At 37.8% G+C, this 15,453-nt stretch overlaps 1 protein-coding gene across 1 annotated transcript in view; it reads left to right on the top strand.

The window, feature by feature from the left end:
* tenm1 (teneurin transmembrane protein 1) overlaps nucleotides 1-15,453 on the top strand; it is a 431,225-nt gene that overhangs the window by 169,648 nt on the left and 246,124 nt on the right. The window contains exon 5 of the mRNA XM_033974050.2: nucleotides 2,965-3,203. Within this exon, the coding sequence (XP_033829941.1) occupies nucleotides 2,965-3,203 (239 nt within the window). The remainder of the gene's footprint in view (nucleotides 1-2,964; nucleotides 3,204-15,453) is intronic.

The following is a 15,453-nucleotide window of genomic DNA, read 5'->3' as shown; positions in this document are numbered from 1 at the left end:
TTTAACTAAGGTTACACTATTTTGCAGTGTAGGACCCTATACGAACAGATAGAGGCATAATGATAGAGTGTGTGCCTCCCCCATAACCAATATTAACCCAGAGAGAGGCGCTGTAACCTGGGGTGATATGAGACAGAGGGATCGCCCCGGGATATTGACAATATGTTACAGAAAAATATACCTCAAGGGGGTGAAATACTGCATGGCTCCATTGTTCATGCACTACTCAGAGGACCGAGGGTTCTGTTAATTATTATTGTGTTAATTAGCTAACCATGATTAAACGTCTTTGATTAGAATGTACACAGCCATAACAATATGACCATCTGCTGCTTATTAGGGTCATACGTAATGTGGTATAATGATTTGTCCAAGGAATATAAAGCCATTTGTATTACTGTGGTGTCATTACCATTGGTGAAAGGTAACAAAGTACTGTACTGTACTGTACTGTAATTTTGATCTGCATTTTACTTAAGCACATTTTACAGTGTTTACATTTACTTCACTACTTTTCATGTGCTTTGAGGGGTTATTTTTACCATGTTTGTGGTAACATCCTGACTAAAGTTTTTGAGTTCAAGCTTTGGCTTAGAGCAAACAAAAATAAATACACAAAATTCTTAAGAAAAATTAAGAAATTGATTTGTATGTATAATTTTTTAATCAATATGACTACAAATTAACAACACTTGTGAGAAATACTTTTACTTTTTAGTCTTAAAGTATATTATTAAATGGGTACTTAAATACTTTTAAGTAGATTTTTTCATGTGATACTTTTACTTGAGAAACAAAACTGAGTAATTCATCCACCACGGCTCATTGGGCAATACACTTCCTTGCTTACAGTACATGTGTAGTTTAGCTGGTGGCAGGTGCACTTGTAGATGCAAAATGGCAGCCAAAGAACAGTCATTTTGCCGCAGGACAGCTACAGCTAACGCTCGAGTTAATGAACTGTTATTGGAGCTAGCTGAGATGCTTGGAAGATGCAATTATTTTTCCATGGTTTTGCAACTATACTAAATATTCGCCCTTGTTTTAAGACATACATATTTATAATTTGTACAAGACACTTGCTATAATTGCCTTCTCAGATTCACTTCCCCTAACGGCATAATTCCCCATAACATTCCATATTTCTCTCTCTCCTCTCCTGACAACCCCCAACCCGTGCCTCCCCCATTATCCAAACAGTATATATACGGAATGCGCTTAGATTAATCGCCCTTCAGCTTAGTTTTCTATTGTTATGTGCTATCACACGCACTCTTTTTGATAATGAAAATGATCCGGTTTTAACTAATAGAGTCTTATAACTTATGCAGTCATTTGGATGAGTCCAAGTGCGGTAGGTAAGTCACGAGGGCTTTTTCATTCTGTTTCATTTTCAACTGCATTACCAGCAGCAGCTCCTAATGTTTCAGTAGACAGGCATATTTAGGCGGCACCGCTCACAGTTTCTCATTCTTTAGCTAATATACTTCCTGCAGTCAGAAGCGAGCCGATAAACCATTTGCAAAAGTGAAGTTGTGGTCAAGACTGTTATAGAGCATAAACGCATGGGGTGAGTAGCATTCGTGTTTTACATTTAAAATAACACATTCAAGGCCCATGCTGTATAAATTATGGTGCATAATGTGAATTGCAAGTGAGTTCCCAGCGCTCAGAGACTTTCTTAAAAGATTTTCTCCACAAGATTTTGGCTACCTAGATTAATCTTTGATGATGCATTACTGGCAAGTTTAAGAAAGCACTTAGATTAAAAGCATGCAAATGTAGAGCAAACATTTGGGGTATTAGGGATTTAACTGTCCTGGACTGTAGACGTTTAGGAGGGCTTCTCAGACAGGTGTGACGTACTAGGAGCAGATTGCGGGAAATGGAGCGGGCCGTCCTGCGCCTGATGTCTGAATCCTGGGCCTCTATTTAAAACTCCAGCTACACAGTATTTCTGCACAAGCCGCCACCTCAGGGGCTGCTTTAAATGAGTTTCAGTCAGGTGTATTTCACAGTGCCAGTCTATTCCACCGGGTGAGGATTTGCATAAAGAGAATCTGAATAAGATACAGATACCTGAGAGGAGATGATGTCGCTGCTGTGTGAAGTTAATTGGCAAAGCACTGGACCAGTGTCCTAGATAGGCCTTACATAGCGGTAGTTGTTTTTACTACATACTATAATGTTCTTTACAGTCCCAGGTGTGCCAGCAGTTTGTGGGCCACACAATGTGGAACACTCTGCTTCTCTGTCATTATATTAGAACAACAATTCATTTACAAGTCTCCAAACTTTTCCAGCAAAGAAACTCATTCAATAATGTAAATATCCACGAGGTTATCAGTCCCTTCTGGCGCTCTCTCAAATCAATGTTATGTTGGTGTCAATATGCACTTACCAACTATTTGCTGCTTTTGTTTGTTCAGAACATTTGCCTGGATCTATGACTTTCCCATTGTGTCCTATAGAGCACCTCGTCTGGCTGTGTAGATGACAATATGGGTGGAGGTGACGTGAGCTAAAACACATAGCAGTTGTAATAAAAGTGAGGTTAGGTGATGGATTTGCACAGGCACTTCTCTGACAGTAGAGCATCTGCACTTCCTAATCAGCCTGTAAAAGAACAAATGCTTTACCTATTAATTATTATGATGTTTTGGCTGAAATCTGTGCTTCCCCAAATGTTTGCAGTTTATCATTCAACTCATAACCGTTTTGTTCAGCATATTCTCATTTTCACTTGCAATGAAGTCATAGTAGTTTACTCTTATGCGTTATCTTATAAAAGTGTCCAAATACAGTTTGTTTGTTTTTTTCCTTAAATGATATATGGAGCTCTCTATTAAAAAGCAGCATTTCATTGATGGTTAGAAATGACAGAATAGCCATCTCAATTAAAATTCTATTACTTGCACAGCCATAATCATTGTTAATAACGACTCTGCTTTAACTTGTTTACAGACACTTCCTGTTCAAACAAGGCTCCGGTTCCTCGGCCCTCCTGTCTGGGGCGGGACAGGGTTACCCCCTCACCTCTGGGACGGTGTACTCCCCTCCTCCACGGCCCCTCCCCCGCAGCAGTGTTACACGTCCCCTCTTCACCTTTAACAAACCACACCGCTGTTGCAACTGGAAGTGCACCGCACTGTCTGCCTCTCTGCTCACCCTCACCCTGGCTCTGCTCCTCACATACGTCATTGGTGAGTTATGCATAGTTTCTGCTTTATCATGGTAAAATGATAGATGGTCACAGTTTTATATAGCGCTTTTCCACCTTCAAGGCTTTAGTCATGATTAAATACTTTCTATACTTGGTTATTCACAGACCTCACTATTTTGACTTGCAGTACTTTTAGTATGTTTATTGTCAGATTTTTTATATTTTGTGGATTGATTGCATCAGTCAAGTTATAGCGGCTGATCCCTATTGTTTTAATAAAATTGTCTTATAGATAATTATTGTAAAAAACAGCTCTTAGGGTCAAAATTAGTCCACTGTGTGCCGTCTACATTCAATTATAAAGCATTATTATCATCCGCAAACCAGGAAGTAAGCATAGTAGCACAGTAGCATACTAGCTGCTGTTCGTATCTTTTCTCTCACCATTATGAATAGCGGTTATAAACTTATTGCAGCTGATCACTAGGAATGCGTTAGGAAACTGTGGAATAAGCATAGACTGCTCTGCTCTGGAAAAAGTGATAGCGTTAGGGTTTATGAAATTAAAGCACTTGAGGCAATTCTTTATGACAAAATATAAGTTTACAGCAGTTTAATAATGTTTTCTTGTAGTAACATGATTGGACAGTTTAGTAAGCTACGTTGGACTGGTCCATTTTACAGAGTGGGGGATGTAGTAATATGTAAACAAAGAGAAAAAGTCTTGTTTGAAAAAAAAAAAAAGACAAGAGAGCCATCTATAACATGGGTTGGTACCATAGACTGTATCAAGAAGTGGAACATCACCCATAGCAGAAAGTGGACTCTTAGCAACGCTGTCAATCAAATCTGTTGCTAATGCTAGCGGGAGTGACCTTAAGAAAAGAAGGCGCCTGATTTGTCTGTTATTAATGGTCATATCTTGATTTACGGACAAAATAGTTAAATAAAAACACCAGGATCATAAAGAGCCGATTCATACAAACATTTTAAAGCCAAAATGATGAGGCTCACTGCAGCAGTTACAGAGAGAGGGGTAACAATTTTTCAGTGTAAACAGCCTCTTGAAGTAGGGTTGAACAAGTTTTTGTGCGCTGGTATATAGTTTACATGTACTGTTGATGTTGTTGTCAAAAATTACAGGCTACTTTTTAAAATAATTTTTTGTTAACATTGTTTTCCACCAAGAACCCCGCATCTGTTGGAATCAATTCTTACTAAGTTTCTGCCTTTTTGTGTTAATTTAAAAAAACAGGTCTAGCATCTGTCAGTGGCGAGTTACAGCCCAAACACCAGCTTGTCTTGGCTGCCCTAATGTTACCTTAAACTCTGCATTTCTCAAAACAAATAGAGCGAGAAAATTGCAAGGTTTTGTCAGAAGAACAGCTAATTAATTCAGAGAAGGATCAATAGAAACTACAGGCAGAAGTCTAACAAGGAAGTTTACACCTTCACAAAGTACAAGCATCAAAGAGTGAAAAATACAGGGTAGAGAAGCAAAAGGAGAGATTGATTGGGATCAAAGCAGGTCTCTTAATATTTGTATGCTACCATTTCATAAAGGAGGCTTTTAAACAGCAGGTAATGTGCTTCAGATGTGACCCTCTGTAGGATATTTTGAATGCTAAATGACCCGTCTCACTTCAAAGCGAAACAATCCAGTAATTATTCCATGATGAATTCACATAGACTCCACAGGAAGTAATATTAAAACATTTTACCCACTTTATTCACTGACCAGTTAGTTTAACTTTGTACAACAGCAGAACTTTTTTTTTTGTATCCATCTACTTACTGTTTTATGGAGATATGTGTAACTATATGTGGGCAAGCGCTGTAGTATTTTGAATAGTTAAGGTTAAGCTACACTTTAATGTCTCTATAAGGACATTTGACCCATCCTTCAAAGCCACTGGGACAACCTGTCAGGAGCAGTGGACCCATCGTCAGATCTTGAGCTAGGTTTGGTCAGGACTATCTTAGCTGGAAGATTGGTATGTGTGGAGTACTGCCCTGCACCGGGCCTAGGGAAACAAGGCTAATGTGTCACTTTACAAGAAAATTACCTTGCACACCTTTGGCACTGTATAGTCTAAATTTTAAATAGCATCAGATATCAAAAGAATAATAACACCGCCATGACCCTTTGCTTGATAAACCTGATAAACCTTGTAATCTGACTCACACACAACAAACTATACACTTGTTTTGACATAGGCAAGCTGAAGTGTCTTGCCCAAGGTTAAATGAAACTTTGATAAAGGGATTTGAACCACTGATCTTCATTTTAGTGGGCACATATCACTTAACCCTAACTTATTATGTGAGCTTCTGCAGCAGTGTGAAAAGTTCTGACTTCTTCAAATCGAATGCATGCATAAATAGGTTATTAACTACTTTATATTTATTTTAGTCACATCTGTGCTAATCTTACATACACATTTGAATTAGTGAATGTAAATCCACTGCAGTCTCAAGTAGCTCTTAATTTAGAAAGTTCAAAGGTTGCTCTGCATCCCTCAAAGCCCCCTCGCCAAATTAGTCAAAGTCAGTTTCGGAATATATTCGTGTCCGCCCCCGAAAGACTGCTTCTCCTCAACCTTGGCCCAACCTCGTCTCCTCTTCAGTGCCCCTGAGCAGACACCCCCAACCCATCACCTCAACCCCCCCCACCCCCCCATACCACCAAACCCCCCACCCCCCCGCCCCCCCCTCCTTGCACAACTGGACCTTTGCACCACCGAACCCACAAGTTCATTTCCCTCCTGTGGTGGCGCTCAAGATCAAGTATGACACAGGGTGGGGGAGAAGAATTAACCACACACAGACACATGAGAGAGATATACAAATCTAATTATCTAATACTCGGCTGTATTCTGATGGCAGTGATGCTCAACCTTTGCTCCGGATAACATCAGGGATAATGTATAAGACAAGACCAAGCCGGAATGAAACTAGGACTACACGGGACTAAACTAGATCTGTAATTAAAGCAAATTAAACTAACGACTATCGGTTTAGACCAAGTAAACTAATTGGCCCAAACCAGCAAAACCCGTCTTAATGATATAGTACAACAAAGCACAGGACCATAGTTTAAAGTTACAAATGCATCTGTTGTTGTGTACTTGCTTGTGGTGTATTCAATTTATTTCAGTACTTGTATTTTAAGCCCCTCTGCAAAACTTTTTAGCTGAAAAATTACCCTAAATAACCATGTTTTTTCTTCATTTCTACTAATTTGCTGTGTGCAAGCTTGCATCTCCACAAACTTGACTCTCATTTGACCTGATAGAGGGCCTCAACCTGCTTGTCTCCATACATACTCCAAACGTTTTTGGTTTTGTTCTGCTGGCTATAATATTTCACAGTATGGCATGAAATTCATCCATCCATGACAAATGTTGCCACGTATGGTTTTTACTTTCTGTTTCTATGGCACATGTGTCAAACTTAAGGCCCGTGGGCCAAATGTGGCCCGCCATGTCATTTTATGTAGCCCATAACAAGGTAAATTAAAATGCTTGACTGTTTTAAAATGTCAGTTTATCAGGAGATACACAGTTACATAGCCTTTGTCATATCTATGCAAATCCATATGTAATATTTGTAACTTGGATAAGTGATAAATATAGAAACGGTTAATTAACAAGATGAAAAAGTAGTTGCATTTATTTTACATTACATTTGGTTACATTTAGTTACTGTCTTACAGTTACATCCGGCCCTTTGACAGCAACCATTTTGTTGACGTGGCTCTCGGTGAAAATGAGTTTGACAAGCAGGTGACATACCTTCTTCAGAAGGTTACACGGTGACTCTTTAAAAGACGGAAAACACTTAGCAGAAAATACAAAAACTAGTATTAGTAGTATAGTGACTTCTACAACGGTACTACTTGCAAAACTAGTATAACTGCCACTATTTCGTTGACTATAAAAAAAAATTCAAAATGCATGAGAGCAGTTGGCACCTCTGCCCCAGTCGGTTCATTTCCCTCCTGTGATGAAACTCAAGGTCAAGACCGTTTCAGGGCGGGGGTTCGAATTAATCACACACAAATGCACACACGCACATGCACACACACACACACAGATCTTAGACAGACAGACAAGAGATACCGGGACATGCAGATTAATCCCGGGGCTGAACCGTGCTATCCTGCTAATGTCCCTGGCCCTGGTAATTAGTGCATTAGCGAACGCCGTGAGTGATGGCTAGCGGACGACATCACCTCTTAATTGGTGTCACGGTCCGCTCCCGCTTCTTTCAGTGATTGATCCTTTAGCGTTGACGTTACCGTGGCGACGTGGAAGATGTATGGGGCTCGGGCGGGGATGATGTGCTCAGGTCTTAATCAAAGAGCATGAAAGTGGTCACGCTTTTGTGTCGGTGGGGAAAGGTTGACCCCCGGGACATGTTACATAATGATATCTGTTATAGTCATGTGTCTTCTGTCATTAGCGCATTTATAGTTACTTAATTTGGCATGGGTTGGTATGATTCTCCTTACTAAAGTAGAAGTAAACTTACGCCACAGAAAGTAGTGCTTGTTTAGTAGTGTCGAAATTGCTACCACCTCTCCTGATACTATGACTTAAATCTGAATCGTTGAGCCCTAACTCAAAATGTACTGTGAAATTGCTACTTTTACTGTACTTCTCCAACTAGAACTGCCACTGCTACTACTACTGTCATTAACAACTACTTTGTTTGGCCATTATGAAATATGCATTTATCTCCATGGGGGAGAGGTGTAGTAGCCAGGGCACGATTAGGTTACTCATTGCATAATTATTCTGAGATTTTAATGGATTAATTAACACCCGCTGACAGAAAGAGAGAAAAAAATCCCAAGATGCATTGCCCTTCCCCATCTTCATCAAATAACCGTGTCCGGTGCGTGCGTATTTATCGATTTTGGAGCTTTCCTTTCTCATTAGTTTTGTGTGTTATTTCAGGACGAAGCTTGTTATCAAAAAGTAATAAAGAAGCCAAATAAATGAGTTCCCAGGTTTAATAAATCATACTTTGTCCCAGTGTAATTATCTAACATCGGACACTGAACATGCAGATATTTAGCCATCTTGACCAATTTATTTGTGTGCTATTAGCACAATTACCTTAATTACAGACATCAAATTGAACTTTATGATATTGTAAGTGAGCAGCTGACACTATATCAAGAACTGTATTTAAAACCAATCTGTCAAAATGATCTGTGCAAAAAAGAATAGAAAAGTGTATCACAAATAAACATACATAACTACTACTACTACTACTACTACATTATTACTTGTACTATGCCAACTACTACCACCCCTAATGCCATTACTGTAGCTATGCTGCTGCTGTAGACTACTACTACTACTACTAATACTACTACTACTACTACTACTACTATTACTACTACTACTATGACTGCTACTACTGCTTCAACTGTTATTATGCCAACTACTACCACCCCTAATGTCATTGCTATAACTATGCTGCTGACGTAGGCTACTACGACTACTACTGCTACTACTACTTCAACTGTTATTATGCCAACTACTACCACCCCTAATATCATTACTGTAACCATGCTGCTGCTGTAGGCTACTAATACTACTACTACAACTACTACTGCCACTACTTTTTATACTGTAATTATGCCAACTACTACCACTTCTGATGCTATTACCACACCTTTGCTGCTGATTTAGGCTACTATTACTGCTACTACTACACACTACTACTACTTCTACTACTACTACTACTACTACTACACTACTACTACTTCAACTGTTATTATGCCAACTACTACCACCCCTAATGTGATTACTATAACTACACTGTTGCTGTAGGCTACTACTACTACTACTACTGCTACTACTACTAGTACTCCCACTACTTCTTATACTGTTATTATACCAACTACTACCACTTCTCATGCTATTACCACACCTTTGCTACCCCTAATGCCATTGCCATAACTATGCTGCTGATGTAGGCTACTGCTACTACTACTGCTACTAGTGCTACTACTACTTCTTACACTGTTACTATGTCATAGACTACCACCCACAGTACTACAACTATTGCCAGTATTGCTAAGACAAACCTTCACAAACTCCCTTACACTCTGCTATTTGAAATGTTAGCTCATCCATATTAGCTTTATCGTAACAGCTAATTGTGAATCAAGACATTTTTATGGTTCTCATTCATTATAGGCCACATAACACCACACAGCTCTTTATACACGCGCCAAGCCGGAGCCAATCATCACCTCAAATAGTTGGCCCCGTTCCCCTCTTGGTCAAAACCATGTTAACGCAGCTGTTACATTTGGCTGAATCTTCATCTTTTTCCTGTGACACTCAGCCAAAGTATCTGCAGCCATGCGTGCTTCCACTAATGTGAAAGAGTCAGGCAGCATTTGTACATGTTATATAGGGGCTAAAGGGTGACCAGTGGTGCTAGCAAATCATCAAAACATACCGTGCACATTTACAGGCTCAAATTTGTAAATAGTTGTAAACAAATATGTAAAAGTCTGCTTGCAAAATTAGTACAGGACTTTATGTCATTTCCAGTGGTGGAAGAAGTACTCAGTTTTGTTGCTTAGGTTAAAGTACAGATACTGGCACAAAAAAAGTGAAAGTATGAATGACAAAATCTACTTAAGTAAAAGTATTAAAGTACCTGTTTAAAAATGTACTTAAGGAGTAAAAAGTAAAAGTATTTTGTACATATTTTTAAGTCTGATAAAGCTTCAAATGTATTGATTTTGATGAGGATTTTTGTTCAACAGAAACAATTGAACTGATCTTTTGAATCAAGCTGGTTGTATTTGTATATTTTTGTTTGAACAAATTATGAAGAAAAAAAACCTCTCAGGCCTTTTCAGTCCTGTTCAAAAAATATAGAAATATGTAATATTGTAGTACAGGCACCTCTCAAATGTAGTGAATATGTGGTACAGATACCTCTCAAATGTAGCCAATATGTGGTACAGATACCTCTAAAATGTAGTGAATATGTAGTACAGATATCGCTCAAATGTAGTGAATATGTAGTACAGATACCTCTCAAATGTAGGGAATATGTAGTGCAGATACCTCTCAAATGTAGCGAATATGTACTACAGATACCTCTCAAATGTAGTGAAGTAAAAGGAAAAAAAAACACTTTAAAATTTCCTCAAGTAAAGTACAGATATCTAAAATTTGTGCAGTACAGTACTTTGCTTCTTTTACTTTGTTCCTTTCCACTGGTCATTTGGAAAAACTACATGCATAATGTGTCATGTTTGTATATTCTATAAAGGAGCTAAAGGGTGACCAGTGATGCTAGCAAATCTTGGAAACAGATTTTGCATATTAACAAGCTGCAATTTGTAAATTATTGTAGAAAAATGTAAAAAAATAAATAAAAAATACAAATTGGTATATAATCATTTGAGGAAGCTACTACAAAAACAACTTGTCACATATCAGCACAAGTTTTATGATTAAACACCAATCATTTGTGGTTCCAATTAATAGAACAAAACTGTGCACATTCAGAGCTCTGAACTAAGGTCTCAGGAGCAAGTTAAGAGGGCCACAAATCATAGCATGCACATAGAACTCCGAATGTCTAAATGAATGTGCAAACGTATACAGAATTGGCGCATTAGCATGTCATTTGGGACGGCTACTGGTAGGTCTTTACAGAATGTGTCATGCATGTTTCAGTGGCTGCAAAGATGGGTCTTTAATTAGACGGTGCCCTTGTCCCAGTAAACAAGCTAAGTGGAGATATTGATTCAGGGAGAGAAGTATGTCTGACCCAGTTATGCTGATGGCTGCTGTTCCACTCCAGATGAACCCAGTTGACAGACAGGGAGCCAGCAGCAAGCAGGATTTTTAAATGGGCAAGATATACTCCATGTTTTTGGACTGGACTTGGATTCTTCATCATTTTAACGTCGCTTAATGTTGTTTCTGACAGATTCAAATGTTTAAAAGGTTCTGGAGGGTCCGCTGCTTGTTGGTCTCCATGGAGATATTATTTCTTTGGTTAAAAGTGTTCCATAATATGCGATAAACAAAAATCAGACAAGGAGATGGTGGGGTTACTGGTCAGATCTATGGAGAAGCGAAACCACACAGCAACACCAGTAATTGAATAAATGCTAGATTGCTAGGTTTAATGCATTCCAGAAGAGTAGTAGGGTGTAGAAACAAAGCGAAAAGTATGCTAGACCTGTCATGATAACACATTTTGAATCCCGATACTGTATATAGCTACAGAGAAATACCACGATAAAGAATAATACTCAAACTACTTTATGCCACTGATTCAAAGCAGTAGTAAAGTAGTAAACCTGTAAAACAATTTAAAAAACAGACAGATAATAGAATGCTATAGTAATTATTGCAAGAGGCTTAAGAATAACTTAGATTTTATTTTAATTAGATTAACCTTTTTTTTCTTCTTTTTTTTTAACTGACAGATTGCATCATCCGTCCACACAGTTAACCCTTTTACAACAGAGTCTTGTATTTTTCTCGTCTTCATATTGCAAAAGAGGCGCTCTGGACAGTCAGCTCTTGGTAATTTCAAGGCTCGGTTCACAAACACTTATATACATTCATTTTCCTGCAAGAAAACAAATATGACTTGCAGTGGGATCCTTTTTATCCAAGTTTTGTTTACTTATATTGTTCAAAAAACTCTGTTCAAAAACGCAATGTTCCAGAAACCCATTTTGCTGTAGGGCTTGGTGGAGTGGTTTGGTAAAGTGGTTTTGCTCTGACTTAAGTGTATCCAACCAGCAATTGCTCATCTTCCTAATGCATTTCTAAGCGTGTTAGCCTGGCTTTCGGAAATGGTATTTGGTAGAATATTTGTCATGCAGACCATTGCGTTTCCATGTGGTTTAGAAGACTGGTATTCAGAGTCCAAACTAGCAGCTACAGGATACAAAGATGGCTACTGTGACAAAGCTACAGTAAAAAGTGTTATCTACAATATTACAGTGTGTTCTTTCTTTCCTTATATTCTTGTGGTTTAATATTGTGTCCGTAGACAAAAGTTTTGAAAGATATCTACGCCCTTGTTGCAGTGGTGGAAAGTAATAAGTAAAAGTAGTAGTACTTCAAGTATCTGTATTTTACTTGGGGACGTTTTTAAGTGGATATGTTTTACTTCACTACATTTTTTAATTGGACTGGAAAGTAAAATTATTATTACTTTTTATTATTGTCAGAGGTTATTTTTAACACGGTCAAAATTTGAGTGAACAAAATATACAAATAAAAATAAAAAACAGCTGAAAAAAAAACATTCATTCGACAACATTGTTTCTTCTGAACAAAATTCAGCACAAATTTTTATCAAAATTCATTAGTGCTCAAAGTCTGTGTGGAATAGTTTTTACTCTTTAAATACACTTTTAAATGGGTACTTAAATACTTTTACTTAAGTAGATTTGTTTGACTTGTTATGGAAGCAACAGTACTTGATCATCATTTGGCGTTGCAGTATTTATTTACCCTTGTGAAGATAGTGAATACATTGATTTCTATTTAATGTGGCATAAATATTCCAGATGCCCTTCCTGATACAACCCTCTTTTTTGCCAGAATAAACGAAATTGTTAGTAATATACTGCATCCTAAATCTGAAGTGTTTATCAATATTAACTGTTTTATGCCTGGTTTCACTATGATTTAGAGCTGAGTTTAATATTCATCCATGTTTTTAGTTCTTTAAGCGCCTGTAGACGATTTGAGCTAATAATTTACCAATCACGGCAAAAAAAAAACTCCGCCCTGGTCTCTTAGATTTGTGAAAAGCACTTAAAAACTCATTGCTGTGAATAATTAGGATGCTCCAAATGCATAAGGTAAGTGAAGAACAACTTTGGACCTCTGCAAACTGTTTAAAATGACCTAGTTGTGTTTTTCATGTTTTGCAGACAGTAAAAAACAGATAGAGTGCCTTTAAATACATGTATAGATATTTTTGTCCTAATTTAGAAGAGATTTAGTCATGATTGAGTCCTGGTTTAGTTATTTTTGTCCTGGTTTTGCCCCAGTTTAGTTCAGTCTGCTTAAAGTGCTACCTTGAAAGTAAAATTTATAGGTAGACCAAGTTTGAAAATCAATACGCTAACAGCAAAAACAGTTCTTGGTCTAAAGCCTTTGCCGTGTTGTGAACGAAAGGCCATTTGCTTTATACTACAAGACCAACCATTTTCACAATTTCCATTACAGCTAACAAGGAATGTGTTTTATTTCATCTAACACATCAGGTTTGAAAGAGGACCTCTTTTTGTGTCTTGAAAATGTATTGACTTTCTGCATTTTAGTACCACCTAAGTGTTCCCAAAGTGCTCTCCGTCATTCAAAAAGGTCTAAGGACTTCCTCCTAAATGGGTAAAATCTTCAGAGTGTGCTAGTTGCATTTTTTTTTTTCTTTCTCTCTCTTCACGCTACAATATGAAGGGTTATTAAAGATTTTATTAGCGTTTACTCAGTGAGGCGCTGCGCTGTGGGACTGTTGGGGCACGGAGTTCTGGGTCAACGTGTTCCTCTGACAACACAGTCTCTCCTCAAACTCCAAATATTACACTGACATTTTCAATAATTACTTCCTAGTTTTTCAGATTTTTCTTCTTCAAAATATAATTCAAAGTAAAAGTTAGAAAATTGGCGAAAACTGAGGTTCATTGCCTCGGCTCAAGAACACACACACTGACAAATCTCCCCGTTTTCAGATGGGCGTGAGCGACAGGTGGATTAGCCAATCAGAGACATGCATGTTCCCTCCGTACTGGAAATAATAAAGGGAAAAAAATGTCACGGAGGGCTCAAAAAACATTGTGAATTTATCTATCTAAGTTGTGAATCATAGGTGACCAATGAGCTCCTTCATTTCGTTTCACTTGTATCGCTCAAGAAAACAACCTGATTGGATGATCGTGTTTGCTTGGGCTTGAGATGCAACAGAGGATGTAGGGACCAGACTGATATCAGCCTGTATAAAAATTACACAGAGATATTCTGGATTTACGAGGCAAGCAGTTCCACTTCATACTGAAAACTGCACCTTTCCAGAATAGTGTTTGAATGGTCTTTATCAGCATTTGAATTTATAAGACAACATGGTAAGACTAAAGAAACTGCTATGATGTTATGTTGTAAATTACATTCTATTGTCTAAAATATATATTTGTATCGCCATGCTATTAACATATTATTATTATTATATCAGTGGTTCTTAACCTTGTTGGAGGTACTGAACCCCACCAGTTTCATATGCATATTCACCGGACCCTTATTTATTGAAAAATAAAACTTTTTTTTTTTTCAAATTCAAGACATATGTATGTTTTACTGGTGCACAAAATGAACCATGCATTAATATCACTGTGTTCAAAGAATAAAACCAATACAATGCATGAACTCGCAACAAATTACATACACACCTTTTCACAAAAACATGACCTTTTTTAATACTACCACACTGAAATCATTTAAATTTTTAACCTTATGTATTTCAATAATGAACTTATTGTATTTATGCTATTTATTATTTTTAACATTTTAACACACACCCATCACCTAATTCCCATCAGGCTACAATAATAATGAATATTTACTGCAAATCAGTGTGACTTCTACTGTTGCCTTTGAGAGACCAGTTCAGAAATGTGTGGCTTCACCTTGGCAAGTGCCACTCTCATGTCATTTTCACAGCAAAGTCTGTTCCTTTTCTTAATTTTTATGTCATTTTATGTTTTTATGCCATTCGAACGGTTCATTTAAGTCAGGTGGGTGCTTTGATAGGCACATCAAAGGGTGCATTTGTTGAATTGGGAGATGGCCAGCGTCTAGAGATGCTCGCAGTCCACGAATCATAGGGTGCGTGTCCTGACCTTGACCTTGAAAGTGACTCACCGAACCCCTAGGGTTCGATCGAACACAGGTTAAGAACCACTGGTTTATATTATGCAAAATTGACTCTTTTAGCCATGTTAGAATGTTGTTACCTCCTCAAAACATACCTGAAGTTGTGTTTTGTTTCATTCGCATATATCTCTGTCTACATCTCCAAAGCTCAAAATGCTCTGTTCCACCTTATGATGTCATGAAGTGTTAGTTTTCAAGTTAACAGCTACCTTTAACATTTTTTTTTTACTAGAAATGGGCAATTCCAGGGCTGAAATGATCCAAATGATTCTAGTGAATGTAGGTGTGTTGAGTTTAAAAACACAGTGGAGAACTTCCTGTATTAGCACATGACATCACAAGGTG

The sequence above is a fragment of the Periophthalmus magnuspinnatus genome, chromosome 10, assembly GCF_009829125.3.
Source record: "Periophthalmus magnuspinnatus isolate fPerMag1 chromosome 10, fPerMag1.2.pri, whole genome shotgun sequence".
Classification (NCBI taxonomy): Eukaryota; Metazoa; Chordata; class Actinopteri; order Gobiiformes; family Gobiidae; genus Periophthalmus; species Periophthalmus magnuspinnatus.
This window is presented reverse-complemented; position numbering and strand designations above follow the sequence as displayed.